This window comes from Akebia trifoliata, chromosome 11, assembly GCF_017979445.1.
Source record: "Akebia trifoliata isolate Shusen 1 chromosome 11, ASM1797944v1, whole genome shotgun sequence".
Classification (NCBI taxonomy): domain Eukaryota; kingdom Viridiplantae; phylum Streptophyta; class Magnoliopsida; order Ranunculales; family Lardizabalaceae; genus Akebia; species Akebia trifoliata.
In genome coordinates this window covers 5,582,497-5,603,294 of record NC_141385.1, presented here as the reverse complement: position 1 = coordinate 5,603,294, position 20,798 = coordinate 5,582,497, and the positions used below count along the sequence as shown (strand labels likewise).

The following is a 20,798-nucleotide window of genomic DNA, read 5'->3' as shown; positions in this document are numbered from 1 at the left end:
AATGGGTTTCTATTTGACGATACTCTCACATGGCCCTGAAGTATCTTGGAAACTCGATAATTTGAACTGTATATAAAAACAACATCTTATCTTCATATAATAAAATAGCGATATAAAAGAAGACTTAATACGAAAAAAAACTAATAAAAGGAAACACCATGATGCAATAGCAAAGAAGTCAAAATGAAGTAACACCATAAGAACATTCAAGTAAAATCAATTCATCCTAACAGAAATAAGATTCCTATGGTATGCTAGCTCTACACTTAGAATGAGATGATTTCTTAATTCTAAAAGTGGTGATGAAATTGCTAGATATCTAATAGAACCAGACGTATGGTATGGGTTGCAGCAGCACTTCACAACCTCTAGAGAGACGATTTTGGATTCAAGAACTCAAAAAAAAAAAAAATTGACAGATTGAATTCGTAAGTTCATGTTGAACATTTTTATTTGATTCAGTAGGTACCTAAAAAAACATTACAAAAATGATTCAATATACAAAAAGAGTTGCCTGTACGTACAATATGTCTCATTTACAATTCTTGTTCAATACATAAGGCATGTTTTACTCATGCAATGGCCAAAAGAGCACAAGACTTCATACAATTGCAAACATTTGATCTGGATGACATGTACCACACTCCTGCTCTAGTACCCCCCTTGCTTCTTCAAACAACTCAAAAGCCTCATCAATCTTGTACACTTGTACACAAGCCAATCCCATCTGATTCAGTACAACCCCAAAGAATGCTGATTTCCTCTCTCCAATGGCTCTAAGCTTTGCTACAACACTCTCAAAAGAGCTCCAAGCCTCTCCATATCATCCAACCATGTAAAGCATCACACCCATCAGTACTTCTATCCCTACAATCATGCATCGCTGCCCCGGTGTGTCTTCCAACAATTTCATTGCCTTTTGTAAGAGCTTCAATGCTTCCTCGAGCTCATTCATAGATTCGTAGATGGCGCATAAAAGGTGGGTTGAGTAGAAATCCTAACCATGTAAGAGGCCAAAATTAAAGCATTTTAGTCCATCCTCTCTAGTAATACAAAGCATGTTAAAGTGTGGGATATCTTTTACTTTGGGGCTAGTCTGATTGGACATATGGAAAATGTAATACATCGAAATGTAATACAATACACCATTCAAAACCTATATATTTTCTAAGTATGCAAGGATTGAAAGTCTAAGTTGGAGGAACATTATTTAAACATCTAATGTAAACCAAACCCATTTTAGCTTCAACATTAAATTTACTAAATTGACTAAGATTCATGGAATTGCTTTGAAGAAGCTTAGTTTGATTGAATCATTTTGCTTCTACAAAGCTTCAAACAAGAATGTACATGAGAAAAATAGTGTACTAGAGAAGCTTTTACGTAGAATAGTTCAAGAATGATACTCACCCAGCTTTTGTTTTGTAATGAAACCACCAATGTGCAATGTTGAAAACAAGAATATCAGCTCCTTTCCATTTCGAAGCGCTCCTATCAATGGTGTCAATTCTCAGAGTTGGTACTTGCTTCTGTCTTACTCTTGCCTTACTCTCGTGAACTAAGAAATGAGTGACATCGTATTCAACTGTACACTTAAAGTCCTGAAAAAAACCACTCGAGAATCAAATATTTGTGCAGATCCAAAATACGATTAAGAAATGAACAAGTTTTCACAGAACTACCACAAATTTGAAACTGTAATTTCCCTTCTCTTTAGTGATCCTTCGACCATGGGACTCAGAAACGCACTTCGGATCCTTGATGGGTCCTCTCAATAAACACAATATGGATTCCCATTGGTCCCTATTAATTGAATCACCAACAAAAACCAGTCTCTTCCCCCTAATCAATTCCAGCATTTTTTATGCATTGAACCTAAAATACATCCAATTTCCAACTCATCAAAATTTTTCTTTTGTAATTTTTCAAACTGAATCAGAGTAAAAGAACAAGGATAACATGCAAACTTCACAATTTCTCATCTACATGAGATTCAATCAATTTAATATTTCTAAGATTAAGTAACAAAGATAACAAAGAATCAAGTGGGGTAGGAAAACATGCAAACTTCACAATTTCACATCTACATGAGATTTAATAAAATTAATATTTCTAAGATTAAGTAAATAAAAAAACACTATACACCTTCAGCTTATGCTATTCTTCTTGGCCTCTCAAGCTGTGACATCTTTAAGAGCCTCTTGGGCATCAATTTCTCGAACAATTTAAAGCCCTAATCAACCAAACCCCTTTGTTTATCGATTGTTACAAGCTGCCACTCTCCAGGTTTCCATTTTCTTTGTCACCATGGCTGGAACGATAGTGGGAGGGTCCCGTTCGTGTTTGTGTTCGTGCGAGAGAGAATGAAAGAGTGAGAGAGAGGGTTTCAGTGCGAGGGTTTCAGCGTGAGTGAGTGAGAGAGTGAGAGAGAGAGAGAGAGCGAGCGAGAGAGAATAATGAGAGCGAGAGCGAGTGAGAGAGAGGGCGAGAGTGAGAGAGAGGGTGAGAGCGAGTGAGAGAGTTCGAAGAGAGGAGAGAGTTTGAAGAGAGAAAGAGAACAGAGAGTTCTGTTCTCTCTGGTTTAAAGAGGAGAGGGAGGAAGCACGAAATAAATAATTGTTAAGGGATGGCGCTGTAAATATGTATATTTGTATTATAACACGTGAGATTAAATCACGCCCGTTCGATGTCGTTAGATCCAACGCACCCAAAATGTTTGCCAATCCGTTTGCCAAAAAGTTAGCCAGCGAACGCTCCCCATATATATATATATATATATATATATATATGGGTCCCGTTCGGCACCCTAAGTTTTACCACACACTTTAACAAACGCGTTTTGTCTTACATGGGTTAGAAGTTTTGGAATGAGCTGATTTTTGGTGAGGATGATCTCTATGGTGATCCTCACCAAAAATCAGCTCATTCCAAAACTTCTAACCCCATCAAAATTGATTTACAAAAAATGGACGGTCCACGATTTTTCAACGTGTAAACATGGGGCTAAACATTTCGGAATGGGCTGATTTTTGGGGAGGATGATCTTCTAATCATAGAGATCATCCTCACCAAAAATCAGCTCATTCCAAAACTTCTAACCCATGTAGGACAAAAAACGTTTGTTAAAGTGTGTGGTAAAACTTAGGGTGCTGAACATTTCCCTATATATATATATATATATATATATATATATATATATATATGGGTCCCGTTCGCCACCCTTAGTTTTACCACACACTTTAACAAACGCGTTTTGTCTTACATGGGTTAGAAGTTTCGGAATGAGCTGATTTTTGGTGAGGATGATCTCTATGGTGAGGAGATCATCCTCACCAAAAATCAGCTCATTCCAAAACTTCTAACCCCATCAAAATTGATTTACAAAAAATGGACGGTCCACGATTTTTCAACGTGTAAACATGGGGCTAAACATTTCGGAATGGGCTGATTTTTGGGGAGGATGATCTTCTAATCATAGAGATCATCCTCACCAAAAATCAACTCATTCCAAAACTTCTAACCCATGTAGGACAAAAAACATTTGTTAAAGTGTGGTAAAACTTAGGGTGCTGAACATTTCCCTATATATATATATGTATAGGGTCTAGAAAAGCCCAATCTAGTTGGCCACAAAAAGTAAATCGCAAGCCCAGCCCATTTAAAGTCATTAAAAACCCGATCCTATTGAATTCGGGCCAAACTTTTTAACCCTAAATTTAGTATCATAGAGTATCCTTCAACTAGAAGGTGGCATTTGCAAAGGCATTATAGCTGAAGGGCTCATTTGTAATTTAAAATATTAATTAAAGGGTGTTATGAAGATTATATAGTTACAAGGATATATTTGTAATCACAAACAACATTTTTTGTGACATATGATTGCAATCACAAACGACATTTTTTGTGACATATAACTAAAATTATTAAAATGGAAGAGATTAAGGAAAAGCTAGTGTTTATCTAGTAAAACCATAGTCTACTGTTCTTTAATTTTGAGCACTTCCAAGCTTTCCAAACACACACCAGATGAGAAAACATTCACAATTCGTGGGCAATACTCTAGATGCAGATTTTTTAGGACATCAAAGCTTCCTCTTTCCAGTATTCCTATACTAACACATACGTTCATCAATTTCATGACTTTAGAGATCCATAGGATCTCTAGGCACCTCAACAACAGCTGGTATTTAGCCTTGTTACCAGCTTGCACGTCAAAGATGACCTCCATTTGCATAGCATTTTTTGAACCGACATTCTTTCAACTCTACCATATTTTCAATATCCAAATTGGATAATTTCTTAACCGAACTTTCATTATGGAGAGAGAAAATTTGTGTGTAACTGAGAATTCCTCTCTCAATCTCCATACTCCTTTCATAATAAGGAACAGAAGATTTTGTTCTAGAGTTGTAGATATCTTTGTAGCATGATCTCTCTCTTTGAGAAGGCACATCTTTGCCCTTGCTTCGTTTCACACAAGGGCAAATATAGACACTAAATCATAACAAATATTTTTCCCAAAGTTGAGATGAAGGTGTAAGAGATCGAAAAATACTGGCATTACTTATAGATATAAAAATTCCATTATTGTCGACATCTCCTTGCCATTTAGTTTGTGGAAAATGCAAATGGAATGCACTGTCATCATCACATTGATCCCAGATCAGCTCTCACGGTAGCTAACTTATGTCTTCCCAATCAACTGTTTGAGTGTGCTTCATGCCTAGTAGGTTCAAGCACCTCAAGTGATGTAGATTCAAGAAAAATGTGTTTATGTTGATTTCCATAAATGAATGACATTCAAATTGGGGGAAAGGGTGAGGTTTTAGGAAGAGCCTTGGTGCGGTGTGATTCCCCTTCAGGCTTAGTTTCCGGGATTGTTTTCACTATTATCAAAGGAAGGGTTGTCGATTCTTAGCTTAGTGACTGAGGACTGGGGCATCATCTCTAAAGATTTTTGATCCTAATGCAAATCAAGTACGTAGCAAATCTATTAATCATTTTCTAATTCATTTTGACTTTGCCTGTGAGGTGTGGACACATTTACCATCTTCTTCATATTTTGTCGTGTTTCCCGAGTTTCTGATTTCTTTTCTTCCAGTGCTAGTGGTCCAAAGAATTTACGGACAGAGAAATGGTCATTTTTTTAGTTATGCTGGAGTGACCTCAAGATTGTACCTCATACTGCACATCCTGATGTGAAAGTGTGTAGGTACTGTAAATGCTTTTTGAGTCGTACCTTGATGAAAGCACATATGCTTCCTATACATTTTCATGTCAGGATGTGCGATATGAGGTACAATATTGAGGTCACTTCAGCATTATTATTATTATTTAGTTGTAAAGTGTGTAGAATTTAAGGGGGAGTGTTTTTTGAGGATTTTTGATTTAGATAGGACTCGGTATGTGAATTGAGTAGCTAGATTGTGTTTTGCCTTTGCTTGTATTTGAGGCCTCCTCATGCTCCACTTCTTTATTTCATTAAATTTCTTTAATTTTTAATAAAAAAGTGTCTCTGCCAACCTTAGGCACACTCAGACTTTCACGAGTAAAACCAAAAAACAAGTGGGTTAAAGTTGAATCATGTTGTGATGTATAACGCTTATAGTTGGAGCTTTAAACCTCTCTTCATCTCACCTATTTCAAAATATTCTGATATTTAATTTCATTATCGTCTGTTTTTGCAGGGATGCAAGCCTGTAGAGCGAATTGACATGGAGGTTGGCATGGATGTGATGGGTGGTGGGTCTGGTACGGTGAGGACTTCCAGTTCATCATACCATCGAAGCCCATGTGCTTCTTACAACCCAAGTCCACCCTCCTCATCCTTCTCAAGCCCGACCTCACGTTCTTATGCCTCTAATGCCAATGCTAATGGCGACACCAATTCCCTAATCCATCCAAACTACCTCGCCACCTCTACATACCGAGTGGCTCCATGAGCACACCCGTCACCCCTCCACTTAGCTCCCCATCTCCCCAAACTCCTCGGATCAAGACCAACTGGGATGACACAACTGCTGGCCCGACCTGGGCTAGTGGACACCACCACCACTCTTTCTTACCCTCCTCCACCCCACCAAGTCTGGGACATCAGATTCTCCCTCCTGACTCTGGGTGGTTTGCAGAGATCCAAATTCCAACTGGTTGACCGATATCTCCGACGTTCAGCCTCCTCTCCTCAAACCCATTTGGCTGCAAGGAAGAGGCATTAGCAGGAAGGGGAAGCTCCTGTATGTGGATGCCGGGGCAGAGTGGAACATGCTCTCCGGTCATGCCTGGCTCTCGTATGTGGACGCCAGGGCAGAGTGGAACATGTTCTCCGGTCATGGTTGGGACCTCTTTCCATGCTGCCGATGTTCCAATGTCAGATTCCATCTCGGATGAGTTTGCATTTGGAAGCTCACGAACATGAGGAGTGTGTATCAGATGATCTAGAGCTCACCCTTGGTAGCTCACGAACCAAGTGTGGTGGCCCTGGCCCTTCTGAAGTGTGATGAAATGTGAGCAGTGGTTGTTGGTTTCTTGCTCTAGCTTCTGCTTCTCTTTAAGGAGATGCAACAAGTTACTATAAGCATATCCAGCCAACACTCCCCCCACCACACACACACACAGGTGAGTGCTGTTATTCAAGGATGGTTGAATATGAATTTGGGGTGCTTTGGTAAAGAAGGGTGAGGATCTATCAAGTTGGGAGATTAGGGAGGGAGAGGAAGGAGGGGAAAGTGAAGATAACAGAATGAGCATTACTTGGTTCCTTCTTCTTCTTCTTCTTCTTCATTTTAATTTAATTTTTTTATTTTTAAAATTATATGTGAGATTCATCCTTTTTTCTTTTTTTTTTTATTGAACTCCATAGTAAAACCACTGATTACAGAGAGTTGAATGTTAATTATGATATTGGGTTTTGCCATTGGGATAAAAAGTTGTATATAAGGAGGAGTTGCGAATATGTAGATCTCTTAAGGGCATCCCTTTAGGAATTTGGATGAGAGACTCATTTCTTAATTGTTGCATTTTGTGTTTAGTTGTTCTTATTTATATATGAATTTTCAGGTTTCCAAGCCCAGTTTCTTCGTTCTGACTCTCAGACATATTCTTAAAAAATAAATTACCATAATTCATTCAAGTAAGAAAAAAATAATATATGTCATGATCATTTAATAGACATAAGTGACAAAGAGGACATGTAAGTAACAAATAATACATGAAAGACATTCTCTCATTTAATAGGAAGTATTTCATACACAATAGAAGACAAGACCTACAATCACAAATATTACAAGGTATAAAACAAGCCATACAATCCAATACAAATAAGAACATACATAACAGCATAATGAGAATTAAAAATAAAATGGCCTCAACCATCCAAACAAGATAATAAATGTCTGAGCATGAACAACCTCGGCTTCTTCCATTTATTTCACTCCATACTCCATAGTCTAGTGGATCTACACAAACAACCCCATTGACACATTAGGCATCTTCTGCATCTTCCCTATTATGAAAACTAAATTTACTTTATTAGTGACCATAATATGCTCAATGAGTGTATCTAGATAAGCAAACGAAAAACTTGTTTCAAATTAGCAATGAAAAATCTTTATTAGTGACTATAATAATCATTGCTCTTGCCCCAATACCTTCGTATGGTTTGCTAGTCACAGTAAAGTGCAATATAATGTGATTACGAAACCAAATGTGTTAGATGGAGTATCCATTGCCTAAATTTCACTCAATTTTGGAAGAGGTGAATCTCAGTCATGGCATCTCATCTTGTTCACAAAGGATATCGAGATGACTCGAGTGAATCATCTCGGTCTTGGTAAATTTTCAAAATAATGTTTCTTGTTGAATTTTAATTACATATAACAAAGATTATTAAGTTGTTGGCCAAAAATGGAAGAGATTAAAGAGAAGTTAGTGTTTACCAGATACAGCCACAAGGTCTAGCTCTTACTCTTTCCTGCAATAACCATCAAAATAAATCACTTTTCATCATGAGATCATGCACAATATCAAATCTTTTGAATTCTATCTTCTATTTTTTTTTCAATTTAATATATTATGCAAATAATAGGAATTCATTAAATATGACATTCACTATCCATGTAATAACATAATAATCCAAGATGTTGATCCATAACCAACCACTTTGGTAGATAAAAAAAAAGTACTTTAGGAGATGTAATACATTATGATCAGAAGGAAACTACAAGTATGTGTAGATCCACCAAAGTACGTTCCGAACTTCCGATGGCCCACCCTGAGTCATGATAGAACCATAGTTTTAAAACTTGCTGATTGAACTCAAAAGTTGACCCGTCAATGCTCTTTTAGAGCAAAAAACCATAAAAATAACTAAAAAATATATCTAAGTTCCAGATTTTTCAATAATTTTAAACTAATTTAAATAATTTTTGTTATTTTATATTGACTCATTCGAGTTTTAATTTGACTAAGACTCCATGGCTTCCAATTTGGTTCAACTTTTCGAATTTGAAAACTATGAATAGAACAATAAATAACAAATACATAACATATATAAATCGTTTTCAATTACCTTAAGTGGGTTTGGGAAATCTTGTTGAATGCAACCTTTTGAAACAGACTTTGTGCTTGACATTTCTGTCTTCCCATTGCAGTTGCTCCCACCATTCGGACTCACCTGTGACCTCAAGATTATTGTTGTTGCTATTGCTACTGCTGCTAAGAACAGGAATTTTGTGTAGCTTTGGACATCCCTTTACTTTGGCCCTGTTTAAGGATGTCAAGGACACGTCGCGAACAATGCTTTCCAAGTTGGGAAGCTCCCAAAGGCACAAAGTGTGCAATTTCTGCAACGAACTTTCTCCATTTGCCTCACCTGAGAAGACCTCTTGTAGTCTACCACAAAATTTAATTTCGAGCACTTCCAAGCTTTCTAAACACACACCAGATGAGAAAACATTCACAACTCGTGGGCAATACTCTAGATGCAGATTTTTTAGGACACCAAAGCTTCCTCTTTCCAGTATTCCTACACTGATGCATACATTCGTCAATTGCATGAGTTCAGAGATCCATATGATCTCTAGGCACCTCAACAACGGCTGGTATTTAGACTTGTCACCAGCTTGCACATCAAAGATGACCTCCATTGCATAGCATTTTTCGAACCGACATTCTTTCAGCTCTACCATATTTTCGATATCCAAATTGGATAATTTCTTAACCGAACTTTCATCATGGAGAGAGAAAAATTGTGTGTGACTAAGAATTCCGGAGATGCCTTTTGGATATCTCTCAACTCTCTCAATCTCCATACTCCTTTCATAATAAGGAGTAGAAGATTTTGTTCTAGAGTTGTAGATATCTTTGTAGCATGATCTCTCTCTTTGGGAAGGCACGTGTTTGTCCTTGCTTCGTTCCACACAAGGGCAAATGTAGACACTAAATCGTAACAAATATTTTTCCCAAAGTTTAGATGAAGGTGTAAGAGATCGAAAAATACTGGCATTAGATACGGATATAAAGATTCCATTGTTGTCGCCATCTCTATTCCATTTTGTTTGTGGAAAATGCAAATGGAATGCGGTGCTATCACCACATTGATCCCAGTTCAGCTCTCGCGGTAACCACCTTATTTCTTCCCAATTAACTGTTTGAATGTGCTTCACTCCTAGTAGGTTCAAACGCCTCAAGGGATCTAGATTCGAGGAACCCTCTAATGGGAACTGGTTGATTTTGGTATAGGAAAGATCAAGCACCTCAAGGTTACTGTTTTTGACCAAAGTTATGGTTTGTAAACTTGGAGAACCTTTGAGTGAGAAAAACCTATCTGATCGGGTTTGAGAAATGCCTAGAACCTTGATTTTTGGGAGGATTCTACCAAACGAAGATGAAACATCTTTATTGAGGTCCTCTAGGGAAGTACAATTTGATAGGTCGAGTTGTTTAAGGGACGATGAGATTTGTAGCAAACTAGGAACCACAGTCCTTAAGTTTGAGCAAGACTCAAGGTTCAGTTTCTTTAGGTTGATAAGATTGGGAAGAACCATCAGATTTGTACAACCTTGAAGCAAGAGTTGCTCAAGGTTGTTCAAGCACGATATTGACGATGGCAGTGAGGACAATTGAGAACATTGAGAAAGATCGAGGAGTCGAAGGCTGTGCAGTCCCTCGAAAGATTCATCTGGGATTTCTTCCAAATGTGTTTTTGAAAGATCTAGCACCTCAAGTTTTGATAGCACTCGCAAGTAAGAAACTTGGAGATGCCTTAATTCACTGCAATCTCGTAAATTTAGTATCTTAAGGCTTCTGCCCAAACAGGGGAAAGAAGAAGGCAGAGATGAGATACTTGTATTCATGAGGCCAAGAACTCGAACACTCTCCATGTGCTCCAAAAAGTTTTCTGAGAACTTCTTGAAATCTGGCCAATTACTGACAACAAGTGTAGAGAGCTTACTGCATTTTGGAGGAGACATTGGATATCTATCAGGGGTATAGTAAAAATTGATCCTTTCTATGTCTTCCCACTGTGGTGGATTTTCATGCGTATCAAATGTATCTCTGTATATAGTTAGGAATCTAGGAGAACTTCTTTGTATGTGATTGTTTAGGAACCTCCATAGAGGTTGAAATTGAACATCTTGCAGTTGTAATTGAATTAGGATAAGGAAAATAGTCATTCATTTAAAATGTTGGCCTATTCACCTTGAAGAACTAGAAGCTTAGTTTTTTGCTTTGAGTTCCTCTTGTACTTAAAAATCAGCCGAATGGAGATTAAGGTGGAACGGAAGGTGTTCGAGCTAAAAGAGGTATGGATTCAACGTCAAAGAGGTCTGGAGATTAAGGAGAAGAGGAGTAAAAGGGATTTCGTTATTCAGCTGCTGGAAGAGGAAGCTATTTGGGTCTCTCGGCAACTGGAGGTGGGGCGAACATCTTCGAAATTCAAGATAGCGAAATATTCAAAGGCAGGTAGAATCTTTCTGATTCAGGCAGAACAAAATTTATTTGGTAGATTTCTGAAACTTCAGCAGTTCTCAAACAATTTTCGATCAAGTGGGATTGTGTTCCCAGCTGGGGTAGGGGGTAATGGATGGGGAGAACTTAGCCTAGCGATCAAAGCACGTATCATTCCGGATGAGAAAATGAAATCGCCGATGGAAAAGGGTGGGTCAGTCAATCCGTGGATGAAAGATATTATCACCGATCCTATGTACGAGTCGAAAGGTTCGTCAAGAGAGGAGAAGAGTCAGGGGGATGAGCTTAAGCAAGCTTACAATAATGGTTCATTGTTCGGAAAGTGGAGATGGGCCTTTATTTGTAGGGCGAGCTCGCAGGAGGCAGACTGGGAGGAGTTCTTTTCGGCTATGAAACTCTTCCTCTCTAAGTCAGAGAAACTGAAAATGTTAGAATGGGAACCATCCACTCGGATTTTGATGGTGAGTAACAAGACAGAATTCCAGAAGCTGAACTTAAGGAGAGAAATAGCAATTGGTAACTACTCCTTTGCTTTACGACCTTGGTTCGCGGATTGCAACGCTTTAAAACCAGCTTGGAATGAGAAGGGGACTTGGGTGGATATCAGTGGTTTACCGTTCCATCTATGGATATCTGATGTCTTTCGAAAAGTAGGAAAGCAGTTAGGTGGACTGGTAGAGGTGGCCCCATACACCCTACGATGTGCGAGATTGGATAAAGCAAAGATTAAGGTCGGAGGTTATCCGTGGAAGATGCCAAGAGGGCTATATCTATGGATGGATGGGTTCAGGTATAAGTTAGGCGTGGAGGTGGCAGGGGAAGGAGATCAGCAAAGGGATTTCGCACAGGGGGTGGAGAAAGGAGAAACTATGGAGGTTCGAGCTGTGACAGATGCAGGTAAACAGGAAAGTGGGGAAGATATCCAACAAAACTTACAGCAATTAGAAGAGGGCTGTAGTGTGGAGAAGACGATGTCTGGTAGTATGAAAAGAGGGAGGGCAGTATCACATTTCGCTAGAGGTTGCGTGAGGAAGAAACGTTTTTTCAAAAAAAGTCAGAACTTAGTGACAAGTGTTTCCGAAAACGGAAAGCTGCAGCCACGTCGCCGGATTGTAAAGACAGTTCGTACGGTGTATTTATTAAGTAGAGCAGCTAGAAACTTAGCCTATACTAAGTGGCTGCGTAAGAGTGGGATAGTGGAGAAGAAAAAGACAAAAGAATATGGGCTGAGAACGAAACAGGTAGGGGCCCAGGGGAATGAGGCTGGAATCTATTCTAATAAGACGCTGATTTTGGGCTTTAATGGGCTGGGCTGTGCAGCCCAATCTGAAGACAAATTGGTCCAAAAGGCAAGCCCAGGTGGGAAAACAGTGGGTAAGTCAAGACGGGCTTCAGTTAGAGGAGGCCTATTTAATAGAAGGCTTGGGCTTAAGCTGAAACAGGCCTGTGGTTGTAGTGAACAATTATCCAAGTTCTTTAGATGGTTCGTGAGGAGAGTGTCAAAGTCGACAGCTCCTCAGTATCCAAAACCGAAAGATACAAATTCAGAGGAGGTGGTGGTTCAGGAGGTCTGGAGGGGTTTCGAGGTTGATGAAGAGCTACTCACGGAGGGCGAGTTTCAGGGTGACGAAGGGGTTGAGATCAGAGAGAAAGATCAAAGATTAGTTTACGAGGAGGAGGTGAATGTGGGAAAAGGCGGGGAAAAGGAAGGAGAAGGGCAGTCTGCTGTTTTAATCGATTCTTCTAGTCGAACAGGGGCTAGTGGCTCGCGTTCATTTACACAAGGTCAGGTCAAGTTAAATGGAAGGGGAGAAACAGAGGAGGTAAGGGAGGGGCAGATTAGCGGTAGTTTCCGTTCAAGAGAAGGCGTGAATGAAGACTCTGTAGCTACGCTTACAAAGCTACCCAGTATTCAATCTTTCAGCGGAACAGTAGGGACAAGAAGGCAGGCACAGGGAACGAGTTTTAGGGCAGGCTACAAATTTTTGGTTTCTACATCAGATTCGGAAAATGGTAAAGAAGGAAGTGATGACGAGGAGCTGATCAGGATGAAGGAAACAGGCACAGTAGGCGCTCTTATTCCAGTCTCCAAGATTTGGAATAGGCTTCGTAGCGATCTTTGGGATCATCATGGGTTGTCGTTCGTTACAGGGAGCTCGAATATTTTGGGATCGTGGCAGGATAGTCGAGGAGTTTCTTCTGGTAAAGGTATTTCAAACTCATCTACGGATTCTTCTGTTTTTGTTCACATCCCTTTCTTGAACAATTATCTGTGGGTTTTTGGTTTGGAATCTGTGCGGGTTTACACTTCTTTCTCTTCTTGTGCTTCCTTTCATTTTTATGTGGCCCCCTCAAACTCAGTTAACAGGTTTCAAACTCCATTAGCTTTGATCGAAATTCCCAGGATCAGTGAATTATCTCAAGAAGAGGATTTATTGAGAGAGACCAGTAGAGATGTCCTTCGGCTTTCCAAGTCTGAGGTTCCCTTTTCTCAGATTCAGGTGGAGGTGACTGGTTCGAATCAGACAGAAGAGTATTTCGATGGACATTGGGATGATAGAGGTTCAGGAGATCCAAACGCGGTTCAGGTGGAGAAAATGTTAGCGCAAACAGAGATGGAAACAGTCGAGTGGTTGCTGGGTCAAGCCTTTAGTATGGCAGAGGAATTTGGGATAGTTCATGAGACAGATGATAAAGATTGCTCCCTTATTCTAAGAGTAGCTATAGGAGATTCGAAGGATAGAGCTCTGCTCGAGGCAGAATTGCAGGAATTAGGCAAAGAAAGTGGAGTAGGAGATGAAGTGTTGGGGTTAGACGGGTCAGACAATCAGGTCATTCAAACCTACAGGGATGGCCATTCGAATGAGGTGGTTGTGGTAGCGTCTATGGATTCAGTGAAGAGGTTTTATAGGCCAAAATTGGCTAATGAGGTGGTATAATGGTCGAGGAGTTGTGTGGTTGGATTTAGGGCTCTTTTTGGTTGTTATGTCGATGAAGATTCTGTCTTGGAATGTGAGAGGATTGGGGGATAGGAGGAGGAGGGCGGCTGTGAAAGCATTTATTAAATTGAAAAGACCATTTTTAGTCACTCTCCAAGAGTCAAAGCTCTCGGTTTGCGAGGATAAGGAGATTAGGGATCTTTGGAGGGGGAATATTGGTTGGGTGGCTTTGCCAGCTATTGGTAGTGCTGGTGGCATTATTTTGATGTGGAATAAGGACTTCATTGAAGTGATCGATACCCTAGTTGGGGCTTTTTCTGTTTCTATTCTTTGTAAGTGTGTGAGAGAGGAGTTTCAGTGGGTTTTCTCAGGGGTTTATGGTCCCACAATTAGCAGGGAGAGACATCAATTTTGGGAAGAACTGGAGGATATAGCGGGTTATTGGGATAAGCCATGGATTTTAGGTGGAGATTACAATGTCATAAGGTTTACTAATGAGAAGAATGGGGGGCAACGCATCACTAAGGCAATGAGGGATTTTAACACCTTCGTGAATAGGTTTGCCTTAATGGATCTTCCTTTGCTAGGCAGAAGATTTACGTGGTCTAATAACCAAGTTGTCCCTAGGAGATCTAGATTAGACAGATTTTTGATGAGTGGGGAATGGGAGGAGAGGTTCTGCAATGTGGTGCAAACGGCAGCTCCTAGTCTAGTGTCGGATCATACCCCCATTGTTATTGAGGCTGGTCATTGTAGTACTATCCCAATTCCTTTTCGTTTCGAGAACATGTGGCTCTTGCAACCACATTTTGCGGATCTAGTCAAAGTTTGGTGGAGTGAATGTCCAATGGTGGGATATCCAGGCGCTGTGTTTAGGAATAAGCTCAAATATTTGAAGGAGAAATTGAAAGGTTGGAATAAGGAGGTGGTGGGGAGGATAGAAGTGAGAAAAGGGGAGCTCCTCAAGGAGATTGATGAGCTAGAGACCAAGGAGGAAACGGGAGAGCTCGTAATGGAGGAAAAAGTGAGGAAAAATGAGATTAAGCTAGAATTTCAAAGAGTGGCTTTGATGGAAGAGATAAGTTGGCGACAAAAGTCTAGGATCAAATGGCTCAAAGAGGGTGATAATAATACAAAATTTTTCCATAAGGTGGCTAATTATCATAGGAAGAATAATCAAATAGCCAAGTTGAAGATAAATGGGATCATGGTAGAACAGGAAGAGTGTATCAGAGATGGGGTAGTGGGGTACTACAAAGAGCTTTATAGGGAAAAAGAGGAGAATAGACCTCGGCCTGATAATCTTGAGTTCAATATGTTAACTCAAGAAGAAAGAGTGTGGTTGGAAAGACAGATTGGTGAGGAGGAAGTGAGATTAGTTGTGGTCTCAATGGGAGGGAGTAAGGCGCCGGGGCCAGATGGTTTTACAATGGAATTTTTCAAACATTGTTGGGATATTATAGCCAAAGATTTCATGAAGGTGGTTCGGGAGTTACAAGACAAAGATTGCTTAGATTATGGCCTTAATAGTACATTTGTGGCGTTGATCCCTAAAAGAGTGGGGGCGATTGACTTGAGTGATTTTAGGCCAATTAGTTTAGTGGGATCGGTTTACAAAATTATTTCCAAGGTTTTGGCTAACAGATTGAAAGAAGTTGTGAAAAATTTAATTGGCCTTGAGCAAAGTGCATTCATTAGGGGCAGACAGATTTTGGATGGAGTGTTATTGGCTAATGAGTGTCTAGATTCTAGAATTAAGGATAAGAAGGCGGGGCTGTTAAGTAAAATTGACATGCAAAAGGCATATGATCATGTGAGTTGGGATTTTTTGGAGTATATGTTGGGGAGGATGGGGTTCGGCGCTAAGTGGATTGGGTGGATTATGAAGTGTGTTACCTCGGTGTCTTTTTCAATATTAGTAAATGGTAGTCCGGCTGGGTACTTTAGGAGCTCTAGGGGTTTGAGACAGGGAGATCCGCTATCCCCTTTTTTATTCCTTATAGTGACTGAAGCCTTGGGTAAGTTGTTCAGGAGGGGAGTCGATATCAGGAGGTTGTCGGGCTTCAAAGTAACCAATGAGGGACCTTTAATCTCGCATTTGCAATTTGCTGACGACACCATAGTGTTCCTAGATCCTTCTAGGGAACAAGTGAGAGTTCTTAGGGTTCTTTTATGTTGCTTTGAAGCAATTTCTGGTTTACATGTCAATCTCCAGAAAAGCAAGGTGTTTGGGGTGGGCGAGGTGTCAAATCTTCAAGTTCTAGCAAATACTTTGGGGTGTAGTAGTGACTCGCTTCCCTCTTCATACTTAGGTCTACCACTTGGAGCACCGTATCGGAGTAAGAATATCTGGGAGGGAGTTATTGAGAAATTGGAAAAAAAATTGAGTACTTGGAAGTCTAAATATCTCTCTAAAGGGGGTAAGGTTACTCTGATCAAAAGCACCTTAACGAGTATCCCGATTTATTTCCTATCTTTGTTCTCTTTGCCTAAGTCGGTGGAGGTGAGGATTGAGAGACTCATGAAAAATTTTCTGTGGAATGATAAGAATGGTGGGAAAAAGTATCATTTGGTGAAGTGGAAGGTGGTTTGTACTCCTAAGAAGTATGGAGGTCTTGGGATTAGAGGACTTAGAGTTACTAATAAAGCTCTCCTAGGCAAGTGGCTTTGGAGATATGGAGAAGAAAGAGACAACTTGTGGAGGAGAGTGGTTCATGCTAAATATGGAGAGAAGAGATTTGGTTGGTATAGCAACGAGGCCAGAGGAACTTATGGGTGCAGTGTGTGGAGAGGTATCATGAAGGGTGTTCATAAGTTTGATAGGGAGATTAGATACAAAGTGGGGATGGGGGACAGGATTAGATTTTGGGAGGACTTGTGGTGTGGAACTTCATCTTTGTCTACTCAATTTCCATCCTTGTACTCTTGCTCTTTGAAAAAAAATAACTCAGTTAGGCAGTGTCTGATTAGGGACGGGGTCACAGACTCTTGGGATCTGGGATTTAGAAGAAACTTCAATGATTGGGAAATGATAGAGGTTACATCTCTTCTAGGTCTCCTTAATTCTATCCAATGCAGGGAGAACGAGCTGGACAGGAGAGAATGGGTCAAGGCTAAGGATAAGAAATTTTCTGTCAAGTCTTTTCATAGTTGTTTGCTCTCGTTATGTGAGGTTTCTTCATTTCCTTCTATTATTTGGTCCGCTCTTTTACCTTCCAAGGTGTCTTTCTTTGTTTGGCTTGCCTCTAGGGGAAGAATTCTTACCTTGGATAATTTGATCAGGAGGGGTTGGGTCACTCCAAATTTTTGTTTTCTTTGTTCGAGGGATGGGGAGTCTGTTAATCACATTCTTTTACATTGTTCTTTCTCCCGTGCTATCTGGATGTTCTTTCTCTCCCGGTTCCGGGTGGATTGGGTTCTTCCTTTATCTTTTTTTGATCTGTTAGAGGGTTGGAGTTTGAATATCTTCTCTTCTAGAAAGAGACTTCTTTGGGCTATCCTTCCATCGGCCATTGTTTGGGGTCTTTGGAAAGAGCGCAACAACAGGGTATTTCATAGCAAGGAGAGCTCGTTACACACAGTGACTTTAGAGATTATTGGGCTTATGTTCCTTTGGTCTAAGATGAACAAAGCGTTTGAAGGGGTGCGGTTTCAAGATTTCTTATTTAATTGGGATACCATTTGTAATAGCTAGTGTCAATCCTTGTATTTTTTCTTTGTTTTTGTTTTCCTTCTTTTTTGTTGGCTCTTGTGTGTTGTTTGGGGGCTATCTCGGCCTCCCCATCTTCTTTTCTTCATTTATATAATCTTGTACTTATCAAAAAAAAAAAATTGAATTAGGCGATGGTGGTGGAGCTGTTCCAATAGGGCCTTCCCTAACTTGAAAGATGCCTCTAGATCATCATCATCTGCGCCAATAAACCCTTCTGCATACCAATACCTTACCAAAATTTGTATTTCAATACTTTTTGAATCAAATAATAAGAAATATAAGATGCACTCCATGATCACCTCTGGAGTAATAAGACCTCTCAGATTTGGGGAATAAGCTATATCACCAGACTCTTCTAAAATCAAATCCAAATTTTCCTTATCTGACAAATCAGACATTTTCTCGAAAGGAAAACGTGAATGGTAACTTAGGTCAGTAAAAGAAAATGCTACAGCCACGGAAGAATTTCCTCTCCTGCTGAAAGTTGGAAATCCCATGCTTTCCAAATCATGGAGTTCCCAATCACAATCATGAACCAATAGGAAGCTTCGATTTTCTAAGCAAGCACGTATTCTATCTGAGACTACACCCTCATCATAATCATCATCATCACTGTCATAATTATCATCACTAGCGATAGGAGGAGGAGGATACACAAGAAGACCCAATGTCTCAGCTACTCGCAGTTGGAACTTCTTCCGACTACTTAGAGAATCATTTCTTCTATTTGGGTTTGTAACCACCCATATCAACATCTCAAAGAGCTTGCAGTCCATTGCTCTCTTCACCGCATACTTCAAAACCCTCCGTCCACATAACCTCAACCCTCCATAAGAAGGATGTTCCCAACCGCCGATGGAAATAGCTATAATATAAGAAGTTTTGATGTAGTTGTTGAGGAGTAGTTGGACTTTATTCTCGATTATGAGCGGGCACTTGTCTTGTAAACCTATGAAAATGTCTTCCATGTTATTTGCTTGCGGGATGTGAACAACTTCTTTACTCCCACTATCCATCACAGCCTCTAATTTCTCTGATTGATTTAACAAGTATTGCAACTGTAGATGAAAAAAGAATAACAAATAACTAACCATATCAAAGCCATGAATGAATGACTGGTGATTTTTTCATTAAAAGATGAATGGATTGCTGAAGAGAGAATTTGTAACCAAGTAAAAAAAGAAATATTTGGAAAAAAAAAAAAATTCAACTCTAAGGGAAAATAAGTAATTATTAGCAAACCATGTTTTTTTTTAACGTTTTAAACTAAAATTTTTTCAAACAAAAAAGAAGAAAAAAAACTAAATACTTTCTTTTTTTAATGTGAGATTTGATGCATAATAGAATGAATAGTGCTGAAGGGATCCCATGCTGGAATCTCATATCACACTTCTTGACGTAAAACTGTATGAGAACCATAGATGCTTTCATCGAGATACGAGTAAAAAAGCATCAATGGTTCCTATCTACTTTCACGTCAAGAAGTGCGATGTGAGGTTCTAGCCTAAGGTCACTCCAACATGTCTTTAATAGAGTTTGGTGATTTATAAATGTAGAAATATGGGATTTGATTGTAATATCTTGATCTATTGGTTTTTTTTTCAATAATTTATTATTTTGAGCAAAGATAGGTTGATGAGTAAACACTTTTTGTCATCATAACATGTATAATTATGATTGGGAACATGTTAAATAGGAAACATAGAATAAATTAAAATAAATATCTTATGCATTATTAGATAGATACATTTATTTTTCATAATTTCTAAAATATTTTTTATATTTTATGTGTCATCGTTATTTTGTTTTTGGCCGTTTATTCCGAAGTTTTCCCGTACCGTTTTAAACCTGTACTATGACTTTTATGAGTATGGAGTTGAGATTGATGCACAATTAAAATACATCACACATGAATGCCCTTAGAATGGAGAAAAAATTTCATATAATTAAGATCTTGCCTTTTGGAGAAATCTTATTGATCCGGAGATTGAGCTCTTCACTAGTTTGCAAACTAGCATAGGAGGTTCCCTTATCTTATTGGTCCCTACTCTTGTATATATTTATAAAAGGGATGCATTGTAAATTACTTAAATTATTCTTAATGTATAAAGAAAACAAGCAAAAGCAATCTCTAGTTTTCTTGGTGCTTTATAATTTCCCTAATCTAAGGAGTTGATATCCATGTTCCCTACATAACTGGCAATCAAAATTCATCAACAATAGCAATATTTGATGAGCAAGATTGATTTTTTTTTATTACCTATCAAAAGTCATGTAAAGACATCAAAGGCATTGACAATGGAAGCGGATCCTCTATAGCACGTGGTTCATGTAGCATAGATCCAACATCTGAAAGAGCATCACATTAGCCATACAAATACAATTAGATCTTACACTTAAAATATTGGGTGTTTAGTGGGCATTCATTTTCAAAGTCATGGATTTTGAGGATAAAAATTTCTTTTTAATTGTCTTTTTAGATCAAAACTAAATCACGATCTAACGAGATTGAGATGTTTATTTTTTTTATTTTTTAAATAACTTTCTGTCATCCGTTGGATCTATGCTACATAGTGCTACAAGAACCATGTGCTACAGAGGATTTGCTTCCATTGATAATTTGTAATCAAACGGAACATACCATTTGTCAGAAGGTATTAGTTATAGTGTATTAAGACATATCTAGATGCACCATATCACGTTAATCTATTAGTTATGGTAAAAACAATTTTCATTAATTATAATATTTTAAATTACATGAACGGCCAGTTCATGAGAATAGATGGTAACACTGTTTCTAATGGTTATTTATATATTAACGATTCAAATTGAATCATACATTTTCTATTTTATAAAATCCAACTCTAAATAGAAGACATATAGTCGCAAACACCAGAACATAATAAAAAGAATTATGACTTTCGAATGAGAATGTCTTCACTCGATCGATACTTGGCTAACGTGTTACAGACACGGAACCATAGATCTATTTTCTTAGGATACATAAAAGATTTGTATTTGTGTATCACGAGGAAAAAGATTTATGTTTCCGTGTCTTAAAACATCAATTGAGTACTGATTGAGCGAAAACTTTTTAATTAGAATATTGGCAATCATACAAGGACACAACACCATACTAGTAAGAACCTAAACCAACATTACTTATAGTATATTTAAAA

At 38.8% G+C, this 20,798-nt stretch overlaps 1 protein-coding gene, 1 long non-coding RNA gene and 1 pseudogene across 3 annotated transcripts; 1 reads left to right on the top strand and 2 right to left on the bottom strand.

Moving 5' to 3' along the window:
- Positions 1-418: 418 nt before the first annotated feature.
- On the bottom strand, positions 419-2,288 carry LOC147390552 (uncharacterized). Of its 2 annotated transcripts, XR_015182648.1 has the most exons (4): positions 2,146-2,288; positions 1,683-1,875; positions 1,411-1,601; positions 419-997 (listed from the first exon to the last, which is right to left on the bottom strand). It is a non-coding gene; the product is annotated as an uncharacterized LOC147390552 (long non-coding RNA). The 2 variants fall into 2 exon arrangements; XR_015182647.1 differs by lacking the exon at positions 2,146-2,288 and having other exon boundaries at positions 1,683-2,003.
- A 3,199-nt stretch (positions 2,289-5,487) lies between these two features.
- On the top strand, positions 5,488-7,015 carry LOC147390551 (BES1/BZR1 homolog protein 4-like; annotated as a pseudogene).
- A 100-nt stretch (positions 7,016-7,115) lies between these two features.
- LOC147390550 (putative disease resistance protein At4g19050) lies at positions 7,116-10,571 on the bottom strand. Its single transcript, XM_086417232.1, has 3 exons — positions 8,567-10,571; positions 7,935-7,969; positions 7,116-7,454 (listed from the first exon to the last, which is right to left on the bottom strand). Exon 1 carries the CDS (start codon positions 10,467-10,469, stop codon positions 8,568-8,570), a length of 1,902 nt encoding a protein of 633 aa, XP_086273358.1. The 5' UTR covers positions 10,470-10,571; the 3' UTR covers positions 7,116-7,454; positions 7,935-7,969; position 8,567.
- Positions 10,572-20,798: the final 10,227 nt, after the last annotated feature.

Bases quoted from the DNA above. Each gene is read 5' to 3' on its own strand.
- LOC147390550 (XM_086417232.1), bottom strand. From the start codon at position 10,469: ATGTCTCCTCCAAAATGCAGTAAGCTCTCTACACTTGTTGTCAGTAAT.